This window comes from Berghia stephanieae, chromosome 10 (assembly GCF_034508935.2).
Source record: "Berghia stephanieae isolate SIO BIC M18660-M18661 chromosome 10, UCSD_Bste_1.3, whole genome shotgun sequence".
Classification (NCBI taxonomy): Eukaryota; Metazoa; Mollusca; class Gastropoda; order Nudibranchia; family Aeolidiidae; genus Berghia; species Berghia stephanieae.
Window position 1 is genome coordinate 12,293,679 of NC_088369.1, and position 18,397 is coordinate 12,312,075.

At 34.8% G+C, this 18,397-nt stretch overlaps 1 protein-coding gene across 1 annotated transcript; it reads left to right on the plus strand.

Moving 5' to 3' along the window:
• The first annotated feature begins 2,454 nt into the window (after positions 1 to 2,454).
• Positions 2,455 to 18,036, plus strand: LOC144980519 (glycerophosphodiester phosphodiesterase domain-containing protein 5-like). The gene is made up of 14 exons (XM_078928170.1): positions 2,455 to 2,566; positions 4,829 to 5,282; positions 5,814 to 5,911; positions 7,638 to 7,731; positions 8,464 to 8,622; positions 9,575 to 9,668; positions 10,538 to 10,677; positions 11,437 to 11,519; positions 12,211 to 12,364; positions 13,231 to 13,464; positions 14,441 to 14,556; positions 14,869 to 15,016; positions 15,684 to 15,766; positions 16,490 to 18,036. The coding sequence occupies exons 2-14, from the start codon at positions 5,154 to 5,156 to the stop codon at positions 16,803 to 16,805; spliced, it is 1,848 nt and encodes a 615-aa protein (XP_078784296.1). The 5' UTR covers positions 2,455 to 2,566; positions 4,829 to 5,153; the 3' UTR covers positions 16,806 to 18,036.
• Positions 18,037 to 18,397: the final 361 nt, after the last annotated feature.

The window sequence follows — 18,397 nt, forward strand, 5'->3', positions numbered from 1 at the left end:
CGAACACAAAATATTCGTTTCAAACCCAAAGTCATTTCTAGATCCCTCTCTCACCCACTTCTTGAGATCGCCGATTCGTTCACCACCATCGCGAAGTAATTTTGACCAGCAGTTAAGCTTAATAGCCAATATTCTCATCACAAACATAAACATAGAAACGATTGAGACATTGAGTATGCTCCGGTGTATGGGTGAATTTTAATTCAGAAAAGTGAGTGGAGCAGGCACTTATGTTGGTAACAACAAGATATGAAGTGAGTAGAAAAGTGCCAGAAGACAATAGAGAATAATTTTTTTTTTTTTTTTTTTTTCGCGGCGGTGTGGGTTTGAACCTGCGACCTTATTGGTACGACAACTCCGCCTGGAGGTGAGAGCGTGCTCTACCGTGTGAGCTATCCACGAACACAAAAATTCGTTTCAAACCAAAGTCATTCTAGATCCCTCTCACCCACTTCTTGAATCGCCGATTCGTTCACCACCATCGCGAAGTAATTTTGACCAGCAGTTAAGCTTAATAGCCAATATTCTCATCACAAACATATAACATAGAAACGATTGAGACATTGAGTAGCTCCGTGTATGGGTGAATTTTAATTCAGAAAAGTGAGTGGAGCAGGCACTATGTTGGTAACAACAAGATATGAAGTGAGTAGAAAAGTGCCAGAAGACAATAAGAAAATTTTTTTTTTTTTTTTTTTTCGCGGCGGTGGTGGGTTGAACCTGCGACCTTATGGTACACAACCCGCCTGCAGTGAGAGCGTGCTCTACGGTGTGAGCTATCCACGAAACAAAATATCGTTTCAAACCCAAGTCATTTCTAGATCCCTCTCTCACCCACTTCTTGAGATCGCCGATTCTTCACCACCATCGCGAAGTAATTTTGACCAGCAGTTAAGCTAATAGCCATATTCTCATCACAAACATATAACATAGAAACGATTGAGACATTGAGTATGCTCCGGTGTATGGGTGAATTTTATTCAGAAAAGTGATGGAGCAGGCACTTATGTTGGTAACACAAGATATGAAGTGAGTAGAAAAGTGCCAGAAGACAATAGAGAATAATTTTTTTTTTTTTTTTTTTTTTTTTTTTTCGCGGCGGTGGTGGGGTTTGAACCTGCGACCTTATTGGTACGACAACTCCGCCTGGCAGGTGAGAGCGTGGCTCTACCGTGTGAGCTATCCACGAACACAAAATATTCGTTTCAAACCCAAAGTCATTTCTAGATCCCTCTCTCACCCACTTCTTGAGATCGCCGATTCGTTCACCACCATCGCGAAGTAATTTTGACCAGCAGTTAAGCTTAATAGCCAATATTCTCATCACAAACATATAACATAGAAACGATTGAGACATTGAGTATGCTCCGGTGTATGGGGTGAATTTTTAATTCAGAAAAGTGAGTGGAGCAGGCACTTATGTTGGTAACAACAAGATATGAAGTGAGTAGAAAAGTGCCAGAAGACAATAGAGAATAATTTTTTTTTTTTTTTTTTCGCGGCGGTGGTGGGGTTTGAACCTGCGACCTTATTGGTACGACAACTCCGCCTGGCAGGTGAGAGCGTGGCTCTACCGTGTGAGCTATCCACGAACACAAAATATTCGTTTCAAACCCAAAGTCATTTCTAGATCCCTCTCTCACCCACTTCTTGAGATCGCCGATTCGTTCACCACCATCGCGAAGTAATTTTGACCAGCAGTTAAGCTTAATAGCCAATATTCTCATCACAAACATATAACATAGAAACGATTGAGACATTGAGTATGCTCCGGTGTATGGGGTGAATTTTTAATTCAGAAAAGTGAGTGGAGCAGGCACTTATGTTGGTAACAACAAGATATGAAGTGAGTAGAAAAGTGCCAGAAGACAATAGAGAATAATTTGAACGAATCGGCGATCTCAAGAAGTGGGTGAGAGAGGGATCTAGAAATGACTTTGGGTTTGAAACGAATATTTTGTGTTCGTGGATAGCTCACACGGTAGAGCCACGCTCTCACCTGCCAGGCGGAGTTGTCGTACCAATAAGGTCGCAGGTTCAAACCCCACCACCGCCGCGAAAAAAAAAAAAAAAAAAATTATTCTCTATTGTCTTCTGGCACTTTTCTACTCACTTCATATCTTGTTGTTACCAACATAAGTGCCTGCTCCACTCACTTTTCTGAATTAAAAATTCACCCACTTCTTGAGATCGCCGATTCGTTCACCACCATCGCGAAATAATTTTGACCAGCAGTTAAGCTTAATAGCCAATATTCTCATCACAAACATATAACATAGAAACGATTGAGACATTGAGTATGCTCCGGTGTATGGGGTGAATTTTTAATTCAGAAAAGTGAGTGGAGCAGGCACTTATGTTGGTAACAACAAGATATGAAGTGAGTAGAAAAGTGCCAGAAGACAATAGAGAATAAAAAATTTTTTTACTTCTGACCTCTGACCTGGGTCCCATGGAACACTAAAAAGGCAAACTGTCGTGACGTCACAGTTAGAATTTGTCAATAAATAGCTGAGTTGAGTAACTTTGGCATTCCTCTCCCACCCGACTTTACTCATTTTCACAGGTGAATGACCATATTCTTACACATTGATTTATTCATAACTTTGTCAATATTCATCTATAGATACCACTGTGTTCTTTAATTCATCATTGGACCTATGATTGAATTCTTAAACTTAGTTCGACTCCTCCCAATCTGAATCCGAAGTTAGGCCGTGGACACACACTGTCACTGATGATTTCGAGTCACCCACAACTCCCATGTAAACAACTGATAATAAATAAAACTAAACACAGAGTCTGGAAATTTCAAGATTTCGTAATGCATTGTAATAAGAGTAAGTAAGTGTTTAGACACGTATCGTAATGGAGGCAATGTAAAGTGTTCACTTCAACTTCAAGTAAGTTCAGTGCAAGATTTTAACAAATAACTGACTGACTGAAAATGAAAAGCTGGTAATCTTATTTTATTGCTGGGCCCGACAACTCGACGTCTACTTAGAATTTCGCGAAACTCTACCGAGCCCAATGCTTCTAGCAAGGTCAACATTTGTTCGGGCAATGGTGCCACTGGAAACTTTCATCGTTATTACCTCTACGTCTTAGCTCTTTTTTATATTCTCGGAGTCACCTCACCAGTCTTCCTATTCTATTTTTAATTTTCACTGATTATTAGTATCCTCTATCGTCAATATAGTGCAGGCCTTCTGGCTTCTATATAATACTCAATGTTTATTAGCCTTTAGTTTTACACACCCTAATGTCACCCTGCACTCTGCTGTGAAAAGTTTATTTTATCGTTGTTCACATTACATTCACCAGGTAGGAATTTTTTGTCTGCTCTTACTACGTTGAATTAGTAATGAATGTATTCTCTACATTGTAAATTGTTCAATCTGTTCTTATTTGTATCAGTACCACTACCATGGATCATGGGACTAACTAGATACCGTAATTCAAATTGCAATTTTAGTTATGCTGTTTGATATTCCTTGTATTTGTATAACATCTGAGAAAACCCTGAGTCTGAATAATCGCTCTGCTGATGATGTTGCAGTTATTTCATCAGAAATGCGATATGAATTTTACTTGTTTTTGCTCTCCATTGTTCACTTTTTAATTGACGAGGTTGGCAGCACTGGCCCCATTGCTGTTTCCTTGGATAAGACACTTAACTTAATCCACTTGACAGGACTGATAACCTGACTGTAGGTGGTGTAGGATACTTTACGAATGCATTACCACATGGGTTTCAAGAAGGCAATAAAAATGGGATTTGTGACACACCTTCAAGCAGCTCGGACAAATATAGATGATTGTTTACAAATAATAGAATGAAGTTGACATCACTCTGCCCTCTGCTTTTGTTTCTTGACAGCTAGTTATGTGACCAGTTCTCACTAGATTCGCTCACTCAGATTGTAAAAACGTTAATGGTAAAACTAGAGTGAATATTTTACTTAAACGCAAAAACTCTATGGTAATACCGTGTAGTTTGCTTAGCTTAGCGCTATTTGCGATTGTTTACATTCCGAGACTGTCTGAGGAGTTTGGTTGTGCACCCTTCCGTATTGTTTCTATTGTATGCAAAAAAAAATTTTATTTATTTTTTGGACAAGTCTAAATATAATTTTTTGTGCAGTGAAGTTAAGAAAAAGAATGTCAACTCTTGGTGTCTGTTTTCATACTATACAGTTTTTGACCTTTTGTTGGAATTTCTGTCTGAGGGATGAGCCTGACCTTGGGAGGGCTTTGTTTGTGGTTACGAAATATTCAATAACTGTGTTATAACACCACAATTGTACAATTTCCCAAAAAAATCATTTTTAAAGTCAGTAAATATGAAAATATCAGAAGAGTAAATATAATTTTCAAGTAAATCGAGATTAGAAGTAGATGTTAGTTTAATTTAAATTGTCAACAACAAAAATCATCACACTGTTGCGTATTACTTCCCTTTGTTTTTATTATTTTTAAGTAACGTAACAAATTATAGTGACTCAACTCAATACAAGTTCAGTTCAATGCGATGTAAAGTTAAGCGGTCAATATGCATTATTTTTTACTGGTTTATTTACTAAAACGAAGGGTAGAGCGGTGTTATAATAAGCATTATAAAACATAATGTATCTGACATTGTCTATCGTTGGCTTATGATAAATGATTTAATTTCATTTTCTTTTAATTGATGGCAGGCTTTACAGTTGTCATGAAACCTTTCCTTTTTGTTTGTTTGTTTGTTTGTTTGTTTTTTGAGGCAGGACATTAGTCAGTGTTTTTATTTCTTAATTTATTTACTTTTTTTTCTATGGTTATTTCATTTCAGGTTCTAACATTCACGATATATTAACGATAAAGTGGCTTGCAACTGTGGCTACATCACTTCAATTACTCTTTAGGTTACATCATGACACCAAGGAAATGATAAGAAACCTATTTAATTCAGCTTTAAGAAATGGAATATTAATTTTTAAATTTCTACATTTCATAACATTAAAATTATCTCTGAATAAGAGAGAGCAAAAAAAAGTTATACCTTTTTTAACTTCTTGATTCTGGAAAGTGTCATAGAGTGCAGTGAAAAATACATCTAGAAATCCGGGAAAGAGTGAATAGATTGATGCAGTCCTCATTCGAAGCAGAAAGCAGTCATGGAGAAGCTGAAATCGCTTTCTTCACGACCTCAGAATTATCGCCATAACTATTTCTTGGTACTCATCACGGGTCTGCTTGGCTGCAAATGGCACAGATACAAGCAGTCAAAGGAAGCCAACGGAAAAGTAGGTCACTTTTTTTTTTTAAGGCAAAAAAAAAAATGAGCTTTACCAATACTGTTATATTTTGGCTAAATGTGCTCAAAGCTCTTTAGAAGGGGTCCCAGGCCTACTGCAACAATGAGCATGTGGGACGAGACATTACAATTTTCTTTTGCTCTCACTTGTCGAGTGCTCATTTCACAACTGATTGTGGTGAGGAATAAGAATATGGGTGTCTACTTTGCACTATCCGCAGCAGAAACCAAATATCATGCCACGGGGGCAATAAAAGGCTGCACGATTATTTGTTACAATGGTTTTAAATTCATTTTATGAAACATCTGTCATTATCACCAACACTCACAACATCATTATTACTATGCAACTACCACACTTTCTATTTTCCATTTTTGCATTTCTTTAATGTTATAATATTTTAATATTTTAATATTTTTCCATCTGAATTACTTCTTGACATCTTGGTATAGAATTGTAATTGGTAAAATGTATGAATAAAATCTTGCCTTTTTTTTCTCTTTCTTTTATTGCTTTCAGTGGAATCTGTTGGGAACCGGCATCGCTTTAGCATCATTCCTGTACACCTGTTTAATATTTTATGTTTGGATGGTCTTGCACAATGATTATTATACAATGTAGGTATCTTTCAACTTTAAACTATTAATCTTGTGTTTTTTGACACAAGTGTTGTTATTGTTGTAAATTAACATCAATGAATTCCAAATACCCTTTTAGCGGGTGGTTGGATGGGAGCATCACCCTTGAATCATATACCTATGATGTTCGCATGAGTGTACGATCCGATAGTGATGTCGTTTCTTCTTCTCTTTACTTGCCTATCCTGCTTCTTTGGTTTGTGATTGTTTTTTTGACAGGGGATATTTTTTTTTCTGTAAATCTTCTGCCTGTTTGTTCTTGGTTATTTATAATTTAGCTTATGATATATCTTTAGGTTATGGCGGGTGGTTGGATGGGAGCATCAACCTTGAATCATATACCTATGATGTTCGCATGGGTGTACGATCCGATAGTGATGTCGTTTCTTCTTCTCTTTACTTGCCTATCCTGCTTCTTTGGTTTGTGATTGTTTTTTTGACAGGGGATATTTTTTTTTCTGTAAATCTTCTGCCTGTTTGTTCTTGGTTATTTATAATTTAGCTTATGATATCTTTAGGTTATGATTTTGATTTACATTTGTACTATTTTTGTTAGATTGCTTGTTTTTTTTTTGTTTCAGCGGTCTCTCATATAACCTCAATTGTGTTGGAAGAGACCTAAAGCAACAAACAAACAAAAAACAAATACCCTTTTATTAATGTTTAGAAAGCGATATGTTAAAATATGATTTTATAGAGAAAAGTTCACCTCATTTGTTTGATATTTGTAATTAATTCTTAAGTTTAGATCTAAGCGCAATAATTTTTTAACAATTCAAGGATGAGAGATTATCAGTGGACATTGTAACAGTCTCATTTTGATTTATTTCTCTATTTTGAATAAGATAAGTTTGATCTTTAATATAGATTATCTTGTCAGTGTTTGACATGTAGATTGGCCTTCAAAACTCTTAAAAAGAGCGATATTTATTTTATAAAAACCTATGTTTCTTTTCTTAAAGTAAAATTTGCTGAAACATCTATTGATGTATGAGCGCCTTCACAGTATCCATCCCTGCCTATCATCAAGTACTGATTATCTCCTGAACCGACTGGGATAATTTTCACAATAATGGCCTCCTGACAATCTCAGACTACAAAAATGCATGAAATCCTTTCTAGTCAGTCATAAGCAACGGTGGCCATTTATTGTTTTTCACATGTAAGCAGAGACAAAGGCATGGTGCATCACGACAGAAATATAAAGTTATATGTGACCTCATCCCCTCAAAACATATTGGGATGATTAAGTTTGTTTGAATTGAATTTATAGCCAAAAATATGAGACTACGAACATTTTTGTTTTATTTAGAGGTAAGAATATAAATTCTGAATGAAATTGTTTGTTTTTTTAATTGTCATCTGTCTGGTCACTTTAACGTTAAATTCACTTTTCTCCATCTAGCTCACTGTGACATAATACCTGAATGGCATTTTTGCTGACTGCTATTATCCATTTACTCATAGATAACGGTCACTTTTTATTGGCTTTCACAAGAGTTGAGACATTGTATTCACTCTGTCACAACAATTTGTAATATCATAAGTGTTTTTTTCATTGGCTTTCACAAAGGATGAGACATTGCAATCACTTTTTCAGCATTATAATCTTTTTTCAGTGTTAAATTGATAGTTTTCTATATCTTGAAACAGATTACATTGATATCACCTTTGATGTTTTTCTCTCTTTCTCTTCATTCCTCAGAGCCACAACACGAACCCTTGAATGGGATGTTTCATTTTACCTTCTGGGTCTTATTCTCATATGCTTTTTATTTTCATATCATGCCATCGTGTTTGTAAGTAGTTATCTTGTTTTGTTTTGTTTTTTTTTTCTTTTTTTGGGGGGAGGGGGGGGGGGGTGTTTGTTTTTTCATACTTAGTTTTCCACCATTAACATTTTGATTTGCTGCTGGGTTTATTTTTTTCGTTCTTTTCTTTCTATTTTTTTTTTTGTTTGTTTATTGTTTTTGGAAGGAGAGGTAGGGGTGGTCTTGATATGAAACTTATCTCCAGATAGATAGTTGGGTTTAAATTGAAAAAGAATTGTTTTGTTTTTTTTTGTTTTTGTTTTTTGGGTTGTTTTTTTTTTTTTTTTTTTTTTTGGGGGGGGGGGGGTTGTTCTTTAGTGGTGCTTTATTTCATTTATATTTAGAAGTACTAGTATCTGGATTAGGCACAATTTTGTGTAAAGCGAGTGCTCTACCAACTGAGCTATAGGGACACCCTTTGCCCTTGACCAGTCATATTCTTTCAACTTTCGAACTCCACATGTTTTATTTTTTCAACATTAAATAGCAACATTGTGTCACTATCTCACTGTCGCATGTTGTAGGATTATAAATTTATTAAAAAAAAATTTATTTTTTTTTTTATTTTTTCACCGTCAAACATTTTGTATTTGAATAATCTGAAATGTTCATCCCTGTTTTTGTCTTCATGAAGTTTGGTGTGTCCTTTGTTTTTATTTTCTGCCTTTTTTCTTTCAATATTTGGACGCCATGTTGACATCATATACATCTCTTCTCCAGATTCTGTGCCTATTCCACATCCATCATGGCTTCCAGCTGTACATCCATCCCTTACACCTACTCGTATCTTTCATTTCTACACTGGGCTGCACTACAGTTGTCATCCTGCTGTGCACCTTCCATTACCAGTGGTGGCCGTTATTTGGGTTATCCTTAAAGGTAATTTAGCCTTGAGCGCTGGATAAATGCTATTTTTTATCATTATTAATTGAGGATTTATTTTATTATTTGTATTTTATTAAGTATTATGTTATAATGATAATAGATCTTTATTGTCCATAAATATGGCAATTTGTCATTTAGTTACACTTGTAACATATTGAACAGATATTTCACTCCTACTTATCTCTCTCCTCTCTCTCTCTCTCTCTCTCTCTCTCTCTCTCTCTCTCTCTCCTCTCTCTCTTCCTCTCTTTCTTTCACGCGTGCGATATACACAACATAAACATATTCATTTCATTTTCAATTCGTTACATTTGTGGCAATTCAACACCAAATCGTTATTTTTTACTCATTTTGTTTGTCTTTTGGGTTTGTTTTTTTTTATTTGCTTTTTTTTTTTTGTATGTTTTATCTTTTGATATAGTTGGTTTAACCCATAACTATGCACAATTTTTTTTTATGGAGTTCACTATGAATAAATGTATTTGGTTTCACGATTAACAACATGTTTCATTATCTAATCATATCAACAAAAAAGTATCGACACAGTACACAGTTGTGAATGGTTATACAATCATATGTATGATTTATCCCAAAACCACTGATTATTTCAATTGCTTTATAAAATACATGCTATAATATAATGTTATTTATATCATTAGATGGACCAAATGTCACTTAAAATAATCCGTGAAATCAATCATGATAAAATGCTTCAATATTTTTGGCTACTAAATGGGCCAGTTATCAGATAGAGCTAGGTCTCATTTTGGTTATGCTTACAAGATTGCGGTATATTTATTATTATTATTATTATTATTATTATTATTATTATTATTATTATTATTATTATTATTATTATTATTATTATTATTATCATTAGACATCTATGCTTTTTACTTTTTTGTATATTTTAATATTTGGTTTCAATCTTCACTGCCTCATTCAGGTCACAGGTCCATTTTTAGACTTGGGTGTCCTGGTTGTGGTGACTCTTGTGTGTTTTATACTTATACGACAATGGCTGCTGACCTCTTGGCGATGTAAGTGGATCTATGTTTAAAGATCATTTTGGGGTGTTTTTTTATCATGATACACGAAAATAACTCTTAGTGAAACTATGCTGCTAGCAGCTGTGGATTGTAAAAGGTGATAAATAAAAATGAATATAACAGCTTCGGTCAATAATAAAAACATAAGTACATCACTTTAAAACCTGATAGATGGCCGAGAAATATTTGACACATCCTTTCTGCAAGTAACAATAATTCTTGACAGTTTACAAACTAACTTGTTCAGATTTTCAATTTGTTAAATTAATTCTTATCACCAATTTTAATCTTTCATGGGGTTTTTGGTCATAAGATTTTCAAGATTTGGTGGCTCTGTATTTCATTTTGATAATCAATGTTTAACCAATTTCAGGCATGGTTGATTTTACTATAACCTAACATTATGTTTTACCACTTTTACATCTGTGTCTGCTGATATAGTAAAGTAGTCCTTCAGAGCTGGAAGGTACATGGAGCCGGAGTTTATTCCAGTCTTTTGCATTAAATGGACAGCAATTGCTTGCTACCATTTTGAAAGTACTTTTCATGAGATCAAACAGACCCTGCTACCCAATCACTTTTGGGCAGACATTTGAAAGATCTCTATTGCATCCGACAAGGATCAATTCCGGTCCCTTTGTGGGTGAAGCAAGTGCTCTACAACTGAGCCATTCGAACCCTCTCTACAGATCAAGCCACATTATGAGTATTAAGATAACTTTCTTCTCAGCATGTATTATGTTCTGTTTTAGAAGGTTTATCATAAGTCGTGTGTGAAACTATCTCCAAATATGAAGATTTCCTGAAAGGCATTATAAAAATTCACCTATTTTTATCGTTTTCCATATTCTTCCTACCAGTGGGCAAGTGGTTGGCACTTGGAAGCGTAGCTGTGATCATGTTGTGTTTGTATTTCGCTCCCCTTGCTATAGACAGTCCTTTGGTAGCCGAATCAACACCACCAAGGCCGAGGGTCATTGCTCTTGGTGGCTCTGCTAATGTGAGTAATTAATGTTTTCTTAAATTCTGCTTAACATTGGTCAAAATGTTTTCTTTTCTTCCCCTCTTTTTCTCATTTACTAATCGTTATGCAAATGTAATATAATATATTTCCTTTTCTTATCTACGTTTACCTGAATGCTAAAGGCAGAAACGTCGTTTACTTTGTGTTGTATTTTTTACACGAGTCATTTTTATTCCCTTAATTTTATTCTATTGCTTAACATTGATTATAATGCCTGTTGAAGTTTAACACATTTAGTGACACCTTTTTTTCTTCTTCAAATTTTGCATTTGATATCCCAGTTATAAAACTGTATTAGTATACTTTTATGTCGTTTTTGTATTGTAGTAGTAATGTTTTTCTATAACATATACTAATGTTGGGTTGTTTTGTTTATTTTCTATATTATACTCTCCATTGATTTTGTAAAAGTTATTATATGACTGAATTCTTAGAGGGGTTGTAATTTCATGAGATTAATTTTTATCTTTTACATTGGATTTAGTAGTTTTATCATTACGCTGTTCCAATGAAGTTATGTTGAAGACAGTGCTCATTGCAAAATGTGAGTCCAGTAGTAATTTAGAATAATAAAAGGGAACAATTATAATTGTTTATCAATCCGTAGTAAAGTAAAATCTGTTAGATTTTTTTTCAATGTTAATATTTTATGAAAAGAAATTTTTAAAAACTAAATACTTATTATGTATCAAAACTTTTAAACGTATGTTTTGCATTATTTTGTAATACTTGTAGGAAGCTCCCATCAACTCCGAAGTTGCCTTCAAGAAATCCATCACAGAAAGAGTTACAGGAATTTGTGTTACTGTACAGTTTAGGTAAGAATTTCTGTCAATTTTTGGGTTATATCAGTATATTCTATCTACATAAATCAATATAATGATAGGTCTATCTTTCAAGGGATTTTGAATTCATAGAATCTGGATAAAGATTCCAATCTGAAAACGTGTGTATGAAACAGTGACACTGTATTTTTTTTTTCTTGCTTTCATAGACGCTTTTTTAGATATGTATCATTCACCAGTGCATGCTCCCTAATTTGTCAGGTTTTGTTGATAGCTGTTGGCCACCAATTAGCTGTCATTTTTTTTTAGTCAGTAGGATTATGGAAATAGGCTATATTGCACATTTTCTCCCTTTTATGACATGAAATAGCTATCTTTCACAATGTTTTTGTCCCCTTTATGCCATCTCTCAGGAGTACAGATAGCTCAGTTGGTAGAGCACTTACTTCACATGCAAAGAGGCCAAGATCGATCCTGTGTGATGCCAAGATTTTTTTCCGATCCCCCTATCCACCCATCAGTGATTGGATAGCTGTGTCTGTTCGATCTGGTAGAAAGTACTTTGCTGTAGACTAGTGTCCTATCCAAAGGGTAGCAAGCAATAATGGCTGTTGTCCATGTCATGCTATAGAAACCTGGATAAACTCCGGCTCGATGGCTCCATGGGCTATAATAGGACTACAAAAGGCATCTCTCATAATCCTTTTTTAAATATCCCTTACAGTTCAGATGGTGTGCCATTTATATTTGGGGAATCCTCACTTGATCCCTGGACAGATGCAAGGTCAAGGTTGACTGACAAAGATAAAGGCCTCAATCCGATGTACTTCACTATGGCTGAGATAAAGAATTTGACACACGGTCATTGGTACATCCATGTGAGTATGGATTCTTGATTGTGCCTTACAATTTTGCTTGTTAAATTCATGTTGTCCACTAGAAGCAATAGTGTTAAGTTTTTAGAGAATGGTGATGAACTCAGAAAAAAAAATTAGAGACGAAAGAAATAGGCAAATGGAAGGTTAAGAAGATTGTGACTAAAGTCTTGTAGAAAAACAAAGTAACTCAATGGAGCTGAAGTGATGCAGATCTGTTTATATTTGAATAATGTTGTTTTTAAAAAAGCTTTTCTTTTTTATGAACTTTACAATTTATTATTTTCAATATGATTTGTTTTACTTAAGAAAACAAAAAAATTGCAGGCTTTGATAACTGTCTGAAGTAAATCCTACAAACGCTTTATGTAGAGACATTGTTTATACTTTGTTACAAGTCTCGTCTGAGGGTCATGATAGTTCAGTTGGTAGAGCACTCGCTTCACACGCAAAGGGACCAAGTCGATCCCAGATGCAGTCTTGTTTTGTTTTTTTTTTTCTGACCCCTCTGTCCACCCAGCAGTGATTGGGTAGCTGGCTCTGTAAGATCTGGTGGGAAGTACTTTGCGATAAAATAGCATCCTATCCAAAGGGTGGCAAACAATTTCTATTGTCCATTTCATACTATAGAAACCGGGATAAACTCAGGCTGCTTGGGCCCTTTGGCTCTGAAGGACTACTTTATGTCTCTTCTCACCAATTCCTGAAATATATGTCTGCTTTTTCTCTGTTCTCTTTCAATTACTTTTAAACTAAATGGATAAATATCGCTGTCAAACTTTTGTATTTTATAATAGATTGGTAAATTTGTTTGTAACTGCAGTTAATGAACCAAAAAATAACAACATGCCTCTTCTCTATTTTTCCAGCACGACCCATTCAGAAATGCTGACGAGTTGACCAAAGAGGAAATTGCCAGCATCAAGTCCGCTCCTATCCTGACTTTAGAAGAGTTTTTAATCTTGCTCAGCAAGTCCCCTCAACCTCCCCCAACTGTATTTGCCTCAGAGGCGTCGCTGCCCAAATCCCATTCACTGTCCATCAAGGATAAATATTTCCTCGTCAATGAAACACTGAAGGAATCCTCCTGGAATGGCACCACGGTAAACAGGGAGAATTTTTTATAATACTCTTCAACAGTCGTAACGCATGGTAACTTAGTAACACTGGCTCTAAACTATCGGAACTATGGTGGACGCCGTATGAAATATTTCTCCGGCGAGCATAAAAGGGTATCCAGAGGGAAAAAACCCATAAATTTGATCATATTTTGACTTTTACACATTCTGATCACAAGGCATATGAAAAGTTCTAGCCAGCATGAAGAATAAAAAGTAATGATTTTCTTTGTTTAGAACCAAGATGGCCGCCGTTGCCGGGCGGCGTGACATCAGACTACTAAATCCAATTATAAACTTCTTTCAATTTGGATACGACAGGAATACGACTCCTTAAAGAAGAACAAGAGGAAAGAAATTCCAAACTTTTAATGAGATTGAGTGTTGAACTAGAAGTTTCCAAGCTGTGAAAAGAGGCTTTGGTCAGAGGAGATGGTCATAGTTTATGAAACACACTTACTAATTGTGTGTTTTGGACAAGTATTTTTAGAATCTCCACACAGTGGCGCACTCCATTTAATATACGCAGTTTTCAAAATTGGAACCCTCTCCGCCTTATCAACTATAGGAAAATCATCTCATTCATTACAATTTAATGAGCATTTTTCTTATTCAAATTTGTTCTGTACATTGATGAAGAAAATTCTTTGTCATAGCTATAAAAACTAATGCGGTTTTGTAAAGTAGGTCTTGCTGAACAAACAAATGTAAAGTATGTACTTGTTGCTTTTGATTTTTAGTGTAGAAAGGAATCAATTTTTGTGTTGGGTAAGTATGGCATTTTGAGAAAAATCCTGAAAACAGTTGGTAAAGAGAGAGAGATAAACAAGCCAAAATTTATTTACCATTAATCATATTATTATAAAACTTTTACTGATCGTTTTCAAATTTTGTTTTGTTTTGTTTCATCGTCTTCAAAGATGTTCATACCCTTTTTTTTTTTTCCTCTTTTTATTTCAAGATCTACTGGAGAAGCTCTGGGGACAAATATTTCCGACAGATGACAGACGCTACATTCACAAATACGCAATTGGCCATTTATTTAGAATATGATGAAGCAGATAAGGATACAATAAGGTTTGTTGATTCTGCTTGTTTCAGCACTCTCTCAACCCCCCCCCCCCCCCCCTTCTCTCTCTCTCTCTCTCTCTCTCTCTCTCTCTCTCTCTCTCTCTTTCTCTTTCTCTCTGCCTATGATCCTGTGAAGAATTAAAAAGAAAAGAGCGAAATATGTAATACTTTTTTTGGCAATACTTGTTGTATCCAAGAACAAGGACAACAAAAACAGCAATGTGCAGCTACATTCTTTTATATTCATTTTTAAAATATTTTTTTTCATTTAACACACTCAAGAGTTTAGTGATAACAATATTTTAATTTCTTTTGCAGGCATTATCGGGATAGAAACGTTACCGTAGTTGTTGGTGCTGTCAACACTGACTGGATGATGTCATACTTCCATTTCCTGTCTGTGGATTTTGTTGCCACTTACCAGGTATCTCAGATGATGGAATACAGGGACCCTGTTTGGAGACTGGTGAGAATTTTTTTTCAATTTTTTTTTTTTTCGCTTTTTTCGCTCCTCAATGCCTTGGCAAGTGTTAAAACTGGTTACTTGCTTAAAACTAACGAGGATGGCCCAGGAAAGAGTTGAGAGTTATATGGAGAAAAAGTAGATGGCCTATGCTCCATAGGGAGTTAAATGAAATTGGTAAATAATCGCTTGTTTCAGTTAACTTTAACATAGTGCTGTTTCTTACTGGCTTTCATATATTTTCCATGTAATTACATACATTTGCATGATGTGCGTGATGGTATATACACAGTATTTTGCGTACAGTATTTAAACCAAATACCCATTATACAGGGATGCCAAATGTTCTGTTTTTTTTCTAGGGATTTTTTTGCACCTCGCAGCTTTTCCTGTCTCCAAGAAGGCCACTGAAGGTCCTTCTCAAGACAGAGATAATAACATTATAGGAATTGAAGCAACAAAGTCCCTGTACACTTGTAAAAGAAAGAGAAGAGTTTAATAGAGATGTTTTTTGTTTGCTCATTTACAAGGTTCACCCTAAGTAAGATGTGATGCTCAACTCAAGATTTTTTTGGGGGTTTTTTTTCAAGAACAATTTGGCATCCCCGATTTTAAGATTTTAACTCTTTTATATTTGCATATATTCTCTTTTCTTTTTCCACACTGCCAGTCAAGTGAGCAGTACAAAGCTTTGTGGATTACGATGGATTTGGTCTCGTTGTTGTCTTTGGTGATTGTCTACATCGTTCTCAGGTTAGATATTCAATATTTTTATCATAGACAGTCTCTACAGGTTGTCAGCTACATGCCCATGTTTTTAACTTACCTTTTTTTTTTCTCATTTCTGCCTATACAGTTTGTTTTTTGTTGTTGTTTTTTTTGTTTTTTTTTTAATTCATTGCCCAATAGGATTGAAATTTGAATGTTTCTAAAGCTCTCTCTTTCTCTCTATCACTCTCTCTCTCTCTCTCTCTCTCTCTCTCTCTCTCTCTCTCTCTCTCTCTCTCTCTTTCTCTCTCTCTCTCTCTCTCTCTCTCTCTCTCTTTCTCTGTGTGTGTGTGTGTGTGTGTGTGAGATGTGCATAAGTATCTAATGGTTACAAATCGTTTACTGTCTAAAATTGATTTAGAGGGAAGTGGCTTTTTGATCAATTTTTTATGACAAAATTATGGTATGAATGCAATTATGAATTATTCTTCAAAATTTTATCTACATAATGAAGGTCAATACACCATCATAGTTCCATTACGCTGTCCATTTTAAGTCTATAATAATAATAATAATAATAATAATAATAATAATTAAGCATTTATAAAGCGCACACTTCCACTCAAAGGTGCTCAGGGCGCTATGAAAAAAAAAATAATAATAAATAATTATTTTTTTTAATTAAAAAAAAATGTGACTTAATTTTTATAAAAATCACCTCTTGTGCAAATTGAACTGTCTTTACATGTATTGCATTCCTCTCTCCAGAATTAGACTGTTTGGTGCACGGTTCAGCCCAGAGTCCATCTCGCTCAACACTGGCAGGACTGTTGGAAGACAGTATAGGTCTCGCAACATGAAAGAAAAATTACTCCGAGAAGGGGCAGGGATGGACACCCTCGAGGACACAGAGATGCAAGCCGGGCGGGGATTAGAAAACGACCCAACTGCAACAACGTATGCTATCACTTCCTGTAGTGGTTCCATTCTCGGTCAGGATGCACCTACTCCCACAATGACAATAATTCACTCTAGCTACGGAGTTAAAGACATTTCAACTGTCCCCACTAGCATAAATACATGAGTCATTTTTTAAAACGTTTTAAGGTTGTTTTTTTTTTTTTTCAATGGGATTTTTTTTTTCTTTGATTTTAACAATTTAGCTTATAAATTTTGAGAATCTTTTGTTCTCTTGTCGCGCACAATATTTCAAAAATTCAATACGTTTTAATATTGAAGGTTGTAATAAATACTTAGAGTAATGACAAATTTTATTTTGCGCAGGTTTTCAAAATATGCAGGGATGATGAAAAAAAAAGTCATTTTAACTCTTCAAGTGTTTACATAATTAGGCATTCGAAACGAATTTGTTCTATTTTCATTCATGATGAACTCGAGGGAGTTAAATAAAAAATAAAAAATATTCAGGAAAGGTTTTCGGGATTATGATTCGTAAAAAAATGTAGTTCACAGATCTACACAATGTTTTGTATGTACATTGCATAAAAACGGGTTTATTTTGTTATTTCGCTTGTTTGCTTGTTTTCTCACGTATCAGATGCTTAGTATATTAGTTGATAATGGCTTTGGCATTCAAAACTCAAATCATATTACAAGTGTACTGATTACACTGAAGCCAATGGATAACACAAATTCTAAATGAACGGACCTATCTTTTTGGCAATTCCTACTGTACAAGAAATGCTTGTAATTTTCTTTTTGAGAGAATAATGCATTTGTTTTGTGACTGAATAATAATTGCGAGGACCAACACATTATGTGAGTAGTATCCGAACATCATAACTATTTATGATTGGATTTATAAGCTGTATAATATCTGAATTTTTTTACCCGCTAAAAATCATCGAATCTTTGGATACACTGTTTGATATATGTGAACCTCCCCAGTACTTGGGGTCAGAATCGGTGTCAATCGCATTCCCCTAACATCATCTTTGATTGTCATTCAATTTTCTTACAATGATATTTAAGACAAGCTATCGGCCACCATGACCGGAATGTATATATATATTTTATATTTATTATGTGTATGATTTTATTTTTCTTATTTATTGTCAAAAAAAAAACCAGAAAATACACGCCTCAGTTACTTACTTCCCCTGTCTGCCTTTTTATATTCCTTATAATTTAAAAAAAAACAAGTACTAACACATCATTTTTTTTTTTAATGTGTGTGTGTGTGTGTGTGTGTGTGAGTGTCTGTGCATGCTTCAGAGAGAGAGAGAGAGAGAGATTCTGTGATTGAGTGGATTTGATTCATAGAGAATGCAATCTTTTGTAAAAGAAAAGAAAAAGAGACCTCCACACATATTGATATTTGATACTAATGATGTAAAATAGGATTGTGAACCTGGTTTGCTTACAAAATAGTCAAAAGAATACATTGCCTACATATTTATGTTGAACAATAACGAGATATTGATTTGACGACTGTCAATGGTGTTTGAAATGGAGTTCATTGATGGATGAGCACGAAAATTGACCATTGTAATAAAATATAATTGAAATATTATGTGACCCTTTGTTATGCCGCACATCTTTCCATGTTAATATTTAAATCAAAAGAATATTTTGATTGCAATAAGAGCACCCTGTATTTTGGTTCTTAACGCTGTTGTGACACGATTATATTTTAAGAGATACTATAGACCTTTT

Bases quoted from the DNA above. Each gene is read 5' to 3' on its own strand.
- LOC144980519 (XM_078928170.1), top strand. From the start codon at position 5,154: ATGGAGAAGCTGAAATCGCTTTCTTCACGACCTCAGAATTATCGCCAT. The intron at 5,912-7,637 runs GTAGGTATCTTT...TTCATTCCTCAG, and splicing joins CACAATGATTATTATACAAT to AGCCACAACACGAACCCTTG. The intron at 15,767-16,489 runs GTTAGATATTCA...TCCTCTCTCCAG, and splicing joins ATTGTCTACATCGTTCTCAG to AATTAGACTGTTTGGTGCAC.